This window comes from Gopherus flavomarginatus, chromosome 7 (genome assembly GCF_025201925.1).
Source record: "Gopherus flavomarginatus isolate rGopFla2 chromosome 7, rGopFla2.mat.asm, whole genome shotgun sequence".
NCBI classification, from domain to species: domain Eukaryota; kingdom Metazoa; phylum Chordata; order Testudines; family Testudinidae; genus Gopherus; species Gopherus flavomarginatus.
Genome location: NC_066623.1, coordinates 93,084,090 through 93,097,664, shown reverse-complemented (window position 1 = coordinate 93,097,664; position 13,575 = coordinate 93,084,090). Strand labels below are relative to the sequence as shown.

General features: G+C 46.0%; 1 protein-coding gene across 10 annotated transcripts in view; it reads right to left on the bottom strand.

Annotated features, from left to right (window-relative positions):
• The window catches only part of SLC44A5 (solute carrier family 44 member 5), a 208,277-nt gene that overhangs the window by 131,756 nt on the left and 62,946 nt on the right, over nt 1–13,575 (bottom strand). Inside the window, exon 1 of one of the 10 annotated variants that reach the window (XM_050961015.1) lies at nt 2,655–3,533. The exons of 7 other annotated variants lie outside the window; for them this stretch is intronic. In XM_050961015.1, coding sequence (XP_050816972.1) covers nt 2,655–2,898 — 244 coding nt within the window. In that variant the 5' untranslated portion in view covers nt 2,899–3,533. Of the gene's footprint in view, nt 1–2,654; nt 3,534–13,575 lie in introns of those variants that run through there. 2 more of the 10 variants (XM_050961012.1, XM_050961014.1) reach the window with 2 other exon arrangements.

Genomic DNA, 13,575 nt, shown 5'->3' with positions numbered 1-13,575 from the left:
CGGCGGAAGGCCAGAAACCTGCAGCCAGGAGAGGCGACGCATTGTTACACCCGACGCGAGGGTACGGGCAGCCGAGTCCGCAGCGTCCAAAGAGGCTTGCAAGGACGTGCGTGCGACCTTCTTGCCTTCCTCCAAAATGGCCGTAAACTCCTGACGAGCATCTTGTGGCAGCAGCTCCTTGAATTTATCTGCTGCCACCCAGGAGTTGAAGGCGTATCTGCTCAGCAGGGCCTGCTGGTTGGAAACCCTGAGCTGCAGCGCCCCAGCCGAGTACACTTTACGGCCGAGGAGATCCATCCGCCTGGCCTCCCTGGATTTGGGGGCTGGAGCCTCCTGGCCGTGACGCTCTTTATCGTTGACTGATTGGACCACCAGGGAACACGGAGTCGGGTGCACGTGGAGGTACTCGTAGCCCTTAGAAGGAGCCATGTACTTCCTCTCTATGCCCTTCGCAGTGGGAGGAATGGAGGCCGGAGACTGCCAGATGGTGTTGGCGTTGGCCTGGATGGTTCGTACGAACGGCAGGGCGATTCTGGTGGGAGCGTCTGCCGAGAGGATGGTCACAATTGGATCCTCTATCTCCGAGACCTCCTCGGCTTGCAGACTCAGATTTTGAGCTACTCGCCTGAGGAGGTCCTGGTGCGCCCTGAGGTCCAGCGGGGGGGGGCTGTTGGAGGAGGTCCCAGCCACCGCTTCATCCGGGGAGGAGGATGAGGAGACCCCCGGCAAAAGAGTGTCTAACGGCGGGTCTCCTTCGGCCCTCGCCTCTGCCTCAGGAGCCAAAGCGGAGTCTTGATGCTTGGACCCTTCCTCCCCATCCGGGGAGGGAGGGGGGCGAGACAACGAGGCTTCAGGTGCCCTGTGCTCCGCAGTCGCCGGCCTAGCAGGGAGCTGTTGGGGGCCCTGGGCCTGATGATATGCCCAGGGTGTCCAGAATCCCCATTGCTGCGGGCCTTGGTCCTGCTGTGGCGGATCGCTGAACAGCGCCGCCTGCCGGTCGGTGCCCAGCGCGTACCCACTGTCCGTCAGCGAAGATACGGACGGCTGTCTGGAGGGCCATGGCGGGGCGGACCCTGGATGGTAAGGGTCCACGCGGGCCGGCACGGACGATCGTCTCGGTGCCGGGGACCGGTGCCGGGAGTCATATCGGTGCCGGGACCGGGACCGGGTTCTGTCACGGTGCCGGGATCTGGACCGGTACCGGGCGCCGCTCCGGTGCCGGGATCGGGACCTGCCACCAGCTCGGTGCCGGGAGGTCGACCGGGACCGGGACCTGCCACCAGCTCGGCGCCGGGAGGTCGACCGGTGCGGCGAATAAAGTCTGGATCGGCTCCTGGAATCGCGGTGCCGGTATCGGCGGCTGGAGTCCGACCGCGATCGTCGTGATGTCGACCGGTGCCGCGAGTGCGACCGGTACCGCTGAGGGGAGCGGTGCCGGGACTGCGAGCGGTGGCGGGATCTGGAGCGACCGTGACGTCGGGACCTGGATCGAGAACGTGAGTCCCGAGACGGTGCCGACATCATAGGTTTGCCTCTGGACACGACCCGCACCGGAGGTACCGGGGGTGGCCGCTGAGTGGGCTCAGTCATGGCTATGAGGTCCCGTGCCGAGGCGAAGGTCTCTGGTGTGGATGGCACCACTATCTCAACCCCAGATGTCATGGGGGAGCTTGGCGGCACCGGACTCGACGGACCCGCCGGGCCCGGAGTCGACGGTGCCGGTGGCGCCGCGGCCGATGTTGAGGCCGGGCGCTCCAGTCGGGTCTGCCTGGCCGGAGTAATAGACTTCGACGGCCTAGGCTCTGTCCCCGGTGCCGGAGAAGGTCGGTACCGGGGAGTCTTCTCGGTGCCGGTGCGATCCGGTGCCGGCGCCGAGATCACGGCCTGCGAAGCCGCCGGGTCAAGTGCCGCCTCCATAAGGAGAGTCCGGAGCCTTTGATCCCTCTCCTTCTTAGTCCTTGGCTTAAAAGCCTTGCAGATGCGGCACTTGTCGGATCTGTGCGATTCCCCCAGGCACTTCAGGCACGCGTCGTGGGGATCGCTGGTGGGCATGGGCTTCTTGCAGGCCGCACACTGCTTGAAGCCCGGCGAACCAGGCATGAGCCTGGTGCCGGGTGCCGGGAAGGGCTAAGCCCCCGGCGAAGAACTATTTACAAACTACTTAACTTAACTACTACTATCTACACTTAACAATCTAATTAACAACTACAATAGTGCTAGAGATAAACGATAGAGAACAAGGAGAGCTAGGGACGTGGAGGACAGCTATGCCGCGCTCCACAGTTCCAACGACCGACACGGCGGTAAGAAGGAACTGAGGAGCGGGTGGGCCGGCAGGGATATATATTGGGCGCCACGGCGGCGCCACTCCAGGGGGCGACCTGCCGGCCCACTGGAGTTGCTAGGGTAAAAAGTTTCCGACGAACGTGCACGCACGGCGCGCACACCTAACTGGAATGGATGTGAGCAATCACTCGAAGAAGAAATTTTATTATTAATTGGAGTTCTAACATTGACTTCAACAGCAGTGGTGAAAGTAAGCCAGTATGGTCAGGTACGCCATACCATTAAGACATTTACTGCTGATATGCCGTAACAGAAAGACACATTTTCGAGAACGAATTGTAGAGCCCTGTGTGGATACAAATTTATACCTGCTAGTGTGGATATCCGCAGATAGAAATCAGCATCCGCTGAACTGCAGGACTCTTCCAGGAACCGCAGCGGCGAAAGGAGCAGAACATGAGGCCGCTGCTCCCAGGAGCCAGTGCCCCACACCAGCAGCTCCTCCAGCACAGCTGTACCACCCCCACCGCCCCATGGTGGGGCTGTATAGACCCCAGACAGGAGACACAGCTGCATGGAAGGGCTGGGGGCAGCATTTACAGCTGCAAGCATGCTAGGTTAACATTCCCCAGGCCCTAAAATTGTCAGTAACTTAGTAAACGAGTAGGGTTCTCCAACAGAAGGTGGACAAGAAAATGAAATAATACTCCATGCTTATGTAACACTCTGGTGACTGAGAGTTGCAAGTCCCGCTCTGTGCCAATACACAGAGAATAGGAGCTACAGAGCGTTAGCAGCTTACGCTTTTAGTTTTGAAAGTCTCTGGTGTGTCGGCCAAGAGGGCAGATAGAGATGGAATCCTGGACATCTATGAGTCAGAGACGCAGGTAATGTTGCGAGCATGGACATGCATGTAAACCTTGCTTTTCAAATCTAACCTAAGGGCCTTAAAATACTGTATTCCAGTTGGCTAATAAAAGCTGTCTTCTTTTGAAAAGGCTGCCCTGGGTCCTGTGTCACTGAATAGGTAAGTCTCTGACAGTCTGACTCATTTGGAACTGCTGGAGGAACCACAGTGAGAAACAGAGGTGCTGAATCCAAAGACTCAGTCTTGAAGTAGTGGAGCTGCAGGGTCTTCCTTGCAAAAGTGGAGCTCTAGGGTCAAGTCTAGAAGTATCCTCCTAGAGAGGCTGTGTAAAGGTCAGAGGCCTAGCACACCCAGAGGATCAATGGCAGCTGGTGGTAGCAGTGGGACGCTGTCTGCAATTATAGTATTTTGCAAAAAGCGACTGCAACAGTAAAAACAAGCTTAGTCAAAACCTACTGTACAGAGAAAGTGGTTTATGTTCTGAGTAGACAGAAGGAAAAGACAGATAAGGAAAATGACATATAATCAACTCCTTAAGAGGCAGACAACGGAGCTGTGCAAAGGGAGAGTTAAACTGTAAAAGTGAACCAAAGCAGAACTGTTTGACCTACATGAGGACGACCAGGCAAAGAATTAAAGTCCAGACCCCGACAAGGTACCCAGAGGGTTGGGCTGGGGGGATAAAGACAGATAAAAACAGAGTCAAATCAGGGCAATCACAGTATCTGCAGCAGCTGAAACAATCGCAGGGTGTCCCTCAAGACCAAGTTCCCCAACCTAACAGCTAGAGTGGCAAAAATTGCAGCTCGAAAAAAGAGGAACAGGAACTAGAATGTCAGAAGCTGACTGATCAGGAAAAGACAAAACCAAGTAAGCCAAACATGAGAAACAGCAGTGAAAGCAATTTGGAAACTGAGAACCTGAGGAGCAAGAGATCACATACCAATGGTAAGCTGGGAGAAACCATGGGATGAAAAGATCACAGGAAACACAGCTGCTAAATTATTGCCCCAGTTTAAAGGGGGGTATTGATGTCTACCCCACTGCCTTTCAGAAAGCTTGCAATTTAAATCAGCTTCTCCCTGTGGATAAGTTCCAAGGTCTCACTCCCTTTCTGAGGCCCAAAGTATAGAGGTGTGTATAATCAAATGGATGGAACTGAATCCGGGAGTGAGCTTTTTGAAAAAGCCTTATTGCTTAAATTTGAACTGATGCCTGAGGCTTACAGAAGACGGTTTTGGGGCATGCAAAAGAATATGGGGGTGACATATATGGAGGTTGCAACTCAGATGCGGGAGCACCTCTGCAAATGGGGAAAAGGTATAGGAGTTACTATCCTGGATGCTTGTCTGATTGGTGGGGTTTGAACAACTTTGGAGGTGTGCCCCCATAACCTTAAAACATGGCTAAAGCTCCAGAACCCAAGGGTTGCATTGTGTAGCCCGACTGGCAGGTGAATTTATGGATTGTAGACTTAGCCCAAAATGGGACTGGCCCAAGTTGAGGTCCCATAAAGGGGTTTCTCAGAAATGGGATTTGGGTAAACCCAAAATGGACGTATTGGCCAACTCAAGCAAACCACCAATGAGAGATCCCAAGGACTCAAGACATTATGTCTGTAATAGGCCTGGTCATAAGTGGGTAGAGTGCCTGAGGCTCAGTTTCCAGGGTCTGGCCATGGCCTGAAAGAGTTAACCTAGTGAAAAAACAACTGGAGGGAATGTCAGCTCCTCAAGTCTTTGGTACTAACAGTATAATGGAGGATCCAGAGGGAGAAGGCCTCCCCACTAGCTCCTCTAGGAGATACAATGTTCAGACTGCTGAGTTTAACCCTTGGGCTCTGGTGTACCAAATTCACAGGGTTTCCTCAGGTCAAGTAGTTGGTGTGGGCAGGAGGCTTAGGGGTGTCAGGGCATAGAGATGAATGGATAAAGGTCCAGGACTTGCGGGACATGAGTGCTGAGGTAACTCTGGTTCTCCCTGACATAGCTGACCCCAGTAAGTTTGTACCCAATGAGTATCTAACCCTGAGGGGGTGTGTGGATCCCCAGTTAAGGTGCCTGTGTCATGGTATAAATCCCCACTCTGAACCTTAGCGTCCAAAAGATGGGGTACCAGCATGAATCCCCCTAAGCTTAATTACCAGCTTAGATCTTGTAGCGCTGCCACCAACCAGGACTTGCAGTGCCTGGTACACTCTGGGCCCCCCAAAACCTTCTCAGAGGACCCCAAGACCCAGACCCCCTGGATCTTACACAAGGAAAGAAAACCCTTTCCCCCACCGTTGCAGCTCCCAAGTTTTCCCTCCCTGGGTTACCCTGGAAGATCACTGTGATTCAAATTCCTTGAATCTAAAAACAGAGAGGAGTGCACCTTGCACCCTCCTCTTTCCCCCTCCCCAAGAGGCAATACAGATTCAAGCTTCGTGAATCTAAAACAGAGGGATTCCACCTTCCCCACTCCCTTCTCTCTCCCTGTGTCCCACCAATTCCCTGGTGAGTACAGACTCAGTTCCCTTGAGCCTCAACAAGGGGAAAAAATCAATCAGGTCATAAAAAAGAAAAAGCTTTTAATAAAAGAAAGAAAAAAGTAAAAGTTGTCTCTGTAATTTAGATGGTAAATGTTGCAGGGTCTTTTAGCTTATAGACACTAGAGAGAAGCCTTCCCCTCAGCACAAATACAACTTAAAATCCTTCCAGCAAAATACACATTTGCAAATAAAGAAAACAATCAAAAAGACTAAACCGCCTTCTGCTGGTACTTACTATTTGAATAGAAAATTAGAGAGCCTGTAGGTACATCTGGTTACTCTCAGAACCCAGAGAGAACAACAGACAAACAAACAACACAAAACAAAGACTTCCCTCCACCGAGATTTGAAAGTATCTTGTCTTCTGATTGGTCCTCTGGTCAGGTGGTCCAGCTTCACTGCTTGTAACCCTTTACAGGTAAAAGAGACATTAACTCTTAACTATCTGTTTATGACAGCCTGTCCCAAAGATATACTTGAAATGGGGTACCAAGAAGGGGCACAAAGAGGTTGGGGTGCTTGACCAGTTACCTATGGAGGTGCTGATGGGAAATGATTTGGCTGACTAGCCTGGCAGAGACCGAAGCATCTTGATTCTTACTAGGAGCCAGAGAACATCACCTCATCCTTACCTAGGGTCACAGACCAGCATTCATGGGGCTAGAAAGCTGCTGCTTTTGGCTTGGGAGAACGCACTCCCTGGGGCAGAGCTGGACAGAGCTGGGACTGAGACTCCACCCAGAATTAGGGAAACCGAGGCACATCTTAGAAGTGCTGTGACTCAAATTCCAGCCAGTGAGGATGGACGGGTTACTCTCCCTGCCCCAGCAGTAATTTCAAACAGAATATCAGAGTGAGTCATCCTCAGAGAAGCTAAGAATGATAGCTAGCTCTGGCAGTATAAACCTCATACAAAGGTCTGCAGGAAAGATTCCTGTGGGAGAAGGGATACCTTTACAGGGATGGGGTTCCCTCCATGGAAACTGAATTTTGGAGGATAAGAATGGAGTTGCAGGTCCTCCTGGGAGTAGCGGAGCTGCAAGACTCTTCCTTGCACAAAGTGGCGGGTCTAGCACTACATGGGTATACCGCCAGAGACTGTGTAAAGGTAAAAGGCCTTGTGGATCCATGAAAGCTGGAATTTTGTTTAAAAAATTATTGTAACAGCAAGCAAAAGAAGTCCCCCAAAAAATCAGTGGGTGCCTGACAACCTTGTTATCTTGAAATGCCTCATCTCTCCCTCTGAAAAAAGGATCTGGGATATAAATTACTCTAAGCCCCAGGAGAGGCTCCCATTCTTCATTTATAGCATGGAGCAATTCAAGCTATTTCCAGAGCAGTGCATGGCTACCAGTATACTGCTAATGAACCTGCACCAGTCTGCATTAGGCATTTGACATAAGCCAAAATGCATGCAACCATATGTTCCTCTGCAGAGGTGGAAAGAGTGCCCAGATTATCTCCACGTGTTCCAATGCTCTCTTTTTGGATCCCTTCTTACCATCTTTCCTTGGACAATACTCATGGAAGTAAAAATTTAATTGATCATCAGTAGAACATGAAAGACATCAACAGGAGTTTAGCCAAAGTGAGGGCAACGGGATTAGGTCTCTCTAGATTTTGCCACTCTACAAAAGGTGTGAGCCTTGGTTATATGCAATTGTGTGGGAGACCGATCATATGTGGTGTTTTCTTGCTTTACAAGACAAGTTTTCTTGCTTTACATCTCCTCCTTGTTACACTGTATTTAAGTGTTAATCCAGCAGGACAGGGATGTCAGTTTTTGATACACACTTTGTATAGGTTTTAGGTGCTTTCTCTTCCAGAAAGAGAGACTGTGCTGACCCGTGAACTGGAATACGATTTTGGAATACGATTTAGAACACAGTTGCTAGTAAACTGGGAAGGAGCTCAGGATCAGAAAACAGGGAAGCCTTCTGGGTCAAGGTTCTTTTCTTTGGCTAATTTTAAGGAATGGTGGGGGACTGCTGTTGCCTTTCCCCCTCATCTGAGTTTCCAGCCCTGGTTGTGTTGTAATGGCTGACAGATGCAGATCAATATCTTACTGTGCTGTAATTTCTTCCTGGTTATTTTATGCTATTGAATACTGAATGTGAGTATCATCAGTGCCAGATTTTCACAACTAAATGTGCAAAAATGTATATGTCATTACTGTGTTTGCACATGTATAATGAAAAATTGTTCCAGCAAATGGCCAGCCACAACCATAACTATTTGAATGCACAGTTACCTGATTCACAAGTGCATCTCAGTAATTACATGTACAAGCCTGGTGCACAAATGTGAATGCACAATTTTGAATATCTGGCCCTCACTCACTTGCCCAGCATCAGACAGTAAGTAGCTAGCAGAACTGGGAATGAAACCCTAAAATCTTGACATCTGATCTATGCCTGGTCCAGCTATTCTAAAGATAAGTGAGTTAGACTAAGAATGCCTGATATTGCCTGTCCTCGGTCCTACTCACTGAGCTGTAGCAGTAGGGATTCTTTGTGAAAATTAGACTTTAGACATCATAAAAGATAAATGGTGCATGAATGTCTGATGCAGAATGGTTATAATCATCATTTGTATCCTATTACTCCATAATACATGCCGATAATGTTTAATTTTCCACAATGATTACATTTCCAGTTCATAGGAGTCTTCGTCTTAGCGTATGCACAACGTGCCTCAGGCGGCATATGACCAGATTCATTACCGAATTTGGACCACTGGTTGGATCATAAGCTTTCCCAGCTCAGGCCGGGTACTGATGGGGAGTGCGAGTTGAGCACTGATGTCCCTCTTCATAGGAGTGAAAACATGAAAGTGACTACATGCTTTTACCCATTTTTTCCCCAATCATTTTTAACGCAGTGACTGGTTTGAGAATGCAGCAAAGAATCCTGTGGCACCTTATAGACTAACAGGATTCTTTGCTGCTTTTACAGATCCAGACTAACATGGCTACCCCTCTGATACTTGGTTTGAGAATGAAATCTCAAAAACCAAAAGTTTCAAACCAACCAACTTATTCTTCTTATCTGTACATCTTAATCTCTCTACATTTCAGACTCCGTTCTTCGCATTACATGATATGAACAGCCAGTTCTTGCTATCATTCTCTTGCACAGCATTAGCACATATGTGTATTGCTAGCTGGCATTCCTCTGCATCTTCCTTTTCTTTTCTTCAGAGATTTTGCCTTTCTGGGTAGAAATCTTCTCAAAAGGAAACTTGTTGAGAAGAAATAGAACAAGCCAAATTTTGCCCTTACTTAAACCTATGGCACAAGCATGACTAAAAGCAGTGCAAAACAATTACACAGAGAATGACTAATTAATCCTTCCCATAGAACTACAAAATAAAAACTCAAGTTTATTTAAATTAAAGTTAGTACAATTATATCTTCTTATAAGAATACTAGAAACTATTAGAAAAAGATTCAGAGAAGGGCAACCAAAATGATTAGGGGTTTAGAATGGGTCCCATATGAGGAGAGATTAAAGAGGCTAGGACTTTTCAGCTTGGAAAAGAGGAGACTAAGGAGGGATATGATAGTGGTATATAAAATCATGAGAGGTGTGGAGAAAGTGAATAAGAAAAAGTTATTTATTTATTCCCATAATATAAGAACTAGGGGGCATCAAATGAAAGTAATGGGCAGCAGGTTTAAAACAAATAAAAGGAAGTTCTTCACATAGCACACAGTCAACCTGTGGAACTCCTTGCCTGAGGAGGTTGTGAAGGCTGGGACTATGACAGAATTTAAAAGAGCACTAGATAAATCCATTAATGGCTATTAGCCAGGATGGGTAAGGAATGGGGTCCCTAGCCTCTGATTGTAAGAGGGTGGAGATGGATGGCATTACCTGTTAGGTTCACTCCTTCTGGGAACTGGCATTGGCCACTGTCAGCAGACAGGATACTGGGCTGGATGGACCTTTGGTCTGACCCAGTATGGCCATTCTTATGTTCTAACACGCTACACCAGGGGTCGCAACCTTTCAGAAGCGGTGTGCTGAGTTTTCGTTTATTCACTCTAATTTAAGGTTTTGTGTGCCAGTAATACATTTTAACGTTTTTAGAAGGTCTCTTTCTATAAGTCTATAATATATAACTAAACTATTGTTGCACGTAAAGTAAATAAGATTTTTAAAATGTTCAAGAAACTTCATTTAAAATTAAATTAAAATGCAGAGCCCCCCAGACCAGTGGCCAGAATCCAGGCAATGTGAGTGCCACTGAAAATCAGCTCATGTGCTGCCTTTGGCACACATGCCATAGGTTGCCTACCCCTGCACTACACAATCATTTGAACTGTTGCTTTGCCTGGATAGTTACGAAATACCACTACATCTTGCATGCAGATCTGTGTCTAGTAAATTCATCATAACAGTCTGGACAGCTTTCACATTGCACAAGTCTTGCTGATGGCCTGAAGGATTTCCCAGACGATCTAAAATGCTTTATCATCCCTGTACTTTTCTTAGGGAACCTGATTTTTTGAATTTGCAAATGCGATTTCATATGCACTCACATGTGCACAACTGTATGCCAAGTTTTGTCTCTGGTTACTATTATTTGTTACAATATTTGTTACAATAGTACTGACTATTTGCATATGTAAATAAATCTGCTTGTGCACTCTCAGTGATTGTACATGCAAATTAGGAATGCAATTGCACATGTACTTTTATCCACAGCTGTGCACAATTTTCAAAATCAGGCTCAGAAAACGAAGGACCAATCTTAAAGGGTAAAAAAAAAAGGGGGGGAAATGACCTACTATTAGATAATTACCATTTCAAGATATTTTTATAAGCAGGTGGAGTTCTTTAAAAACAGAATTACCACCATACAGGCAGATAATGGCTCCCTGGAGATGTGTGAACTCTTAAGTCTATTGTTCTTTTAACAGATGTTCTTAAAAATGAGGGCAACTGTATTAAAATTAATGTCTCTATAACACATACAAACTGCATGAATATGAGCACTAGCATTTCTGAATAGTCCATGTGCAGCACATTGTTTCTTACAATGAACAGTGCACCAGCTCTGAATGGTTGTGCTTGAACTGCTAGGCATGTAGTTACAAGTGGGGCTTGTAACATTATGTTAATTTGTTCTAATATTTTAATAGGCAGCCATGTTAGAACACACTCTACAATTATTTTGCCTTCATCTCTGAAACTATTGCTGTTTATTGTAGGATGTTCTGTGCAGTCTTATACTAATAGCAGCTCTATGTGGCTAACAGTGAATATATTCACAAAATGATAACACAGGCTGATTTGAATTAAACATCTGCTTGATCAAATAAAACCTTTAGAGTAACGCTCAGAACTGACCCTTTATTCTAAGGTTTTCCATTCACTAAACACTAACAAAAAACAGTTTCAATCTACTTTTTCTTTTCCCTGTTATAAAAATTCACCCAGAACCAGAAGCCTGAATTTAAACAGAACTGTGTGTTTTTAGAAATGAGACATGGCTTGTGAAAATTGCCATTCTCTGGCTAGGCAGCCCCCGAGAGTATAACTGATGTTTCAGACAAAGTTGTATGGCGTAGTTAGCCATTCAACTTTCAGCCAGGCTCAGTGACTGTGGCATATGAATATTAAAAGATAAATACTCCAACATCGCTTAAGTTTTCTTTCCGAACAGGAACATTTTAGCATTTTATAACAGAAACAACTACCAAATTACCAATATCATGACGTTTAGGAAATAATGTCATTATACATAAAGTCTTTAAAAGCTCATGAATGGTGCACTCAATACTAATAGGGCCCTTTCAATGCATACAGTGCACACATACCTCACACAGAAGGATCCACATTACCTCATACCAAGTTCACTGTGTGAGCTATAATCTTACACAAAGTCAGCTGCTCTTCTAACAGCAGATGCTGTGTTACTTATTTAAGCATTCATTGCTGGGTGATGATCTATCTTCTTTTTGACATCAAAGTAGATACACTACATCTATTTTATAATATTCAGGTGTTCTTGGAAGCAAAACACTTTGCAGATTACATTAGTGTCTGCTTAGTGCAACATAGGGCTTGTCTGAACACAGTTTTTGTACTGTTATATAGTTTAAAAACTGAGATTTAAAGCAATACACTGCCCTAGTATTGTTGCAGTTTAAAGGTGCTTATATCAGTATAGTTTATTCTCAAAAGTTTATGGGATTCTAAACTGATATAGTAAGAACACTTTAAAAAAAAACAAAACTGTACGTGGTCCAGCCCAAAGTTGCATGGAATTGGTAAAGAGAAAATTACACTCACACACACCCGCCCATGTTGGCTGTTTCTACACTATGGAACGAATGGAAAGCTAAAGAAATCCTGTTCAAGAGAGCTGCCTACAAATCCAGCCCAGTTCTGTTCCCTTTGTGGGATTTCTGCTTTGACTTTAGTGGGAGTGATATCGGACACACAGTCAGATCAGAAATGGATGAAAATGCAAAACTGGGATCCTAATTCAGATGTTTGAGAGACCCAAAATGTGGGAATTTGTCAGATCTCAGGTTCTGGTTCAGGCTCATGACTGCTATTATCTAGGCACAAAGAAAGTCTTTCTCCGAGTTGCCATAACCACTTCTGACAGCTTCTCCAAACTTTGTACACAAATGACATGAAAAGTCCAATCCCGCTCTCACTGAAATCTAATGGCAAAACTCGAATTAATGTTAGCAGCTTGAGATGTGGCCTGAGTAAAGATACACTTCTCAAAGACAAGACTTGCAGTGGAAGAAACCTCCAGAGAACAGACCAACAGGTTAAATCTAGAGTGGGGAAGGAGATTTTAAGAATAGTTATTCTTTTATGCAACAATTAAAAGATATTTTAAATGAGCTACAAAAAGATAAGATTGAAACAAAACAAAAAAAAAGAGACTGCTGGCTGGAACTACTAGGACTACTTTATTATCTTAAAAGTCTTAATATTTGCTTGAGATACCTAAAGATCAAGTTCTACTTTAACCTCCAACTTCTCCCTTTAAATTGGCAGATTATACACATGTATGCAGCATGAACATGGAGATATGGGCCAAGCTCATGTTAGTGCATAGTTAAAAAAAAAAAACAGAATCTCATGGGCAGGTAGGATAAAAGTATAACTTGAGTTCCTCTCTCTCTCAACAGTTGACCAGGTTTAAACCTGAGAAGTGCTGCTAGTCAGTGCCAAAGTACTGAAACTAGCAAGAGAATTTTCTAGAAATCAGTAGCAGAAATAAACACAGCAAAATGGGCTCTTATAACTGTCTGCTGAATCTGCAACCATATATTTTCCATTGGAAATGCCCTGCCTTCGAAGGTATTTTTAAGAAACAGAACTTCTTTAGTCGCATATGATAAATATCCCAAAGAAAAACTGTAATTACAGTGGGTTATGCCAGCACCCAAGTAATTTCCATCTTTGTTTGCAAGATCAGGGGGAGGAATCTCTCTCAGAGCATATGCAATATTCCCAGGCATTTGATGGCATCATTATCAGCCAGATGGAGAGCTGGTAGCCCTACATCGAAATAAGCCAGTGGACACTCGTCAAGGATATGCGACAGTCTGAAGTTGACCACAGCTGCATCACGGGACATTTGAAAACATCATGTATACAGATTGGCCACACAGTTGCCCTGTCCTATTTGAAACCAATTCAGAGATGCCTTGGCAGATCAAAACCTGGGGGACAGATGGCTGGGTCAGTGACGAGCAAGTGAGTAACAACTGTCATTACCAACCACTAGTTGTACCAAGCAGATGACCATAAAGGGCATCTAGAAGACAGGTGAGCTGGTAGGTGGCACAAAGCCTGGCTGCTGTTCTCATGGATCTTGGACAGCAGCATGACAGAGGCCTTCTAATGGCGAATATGGC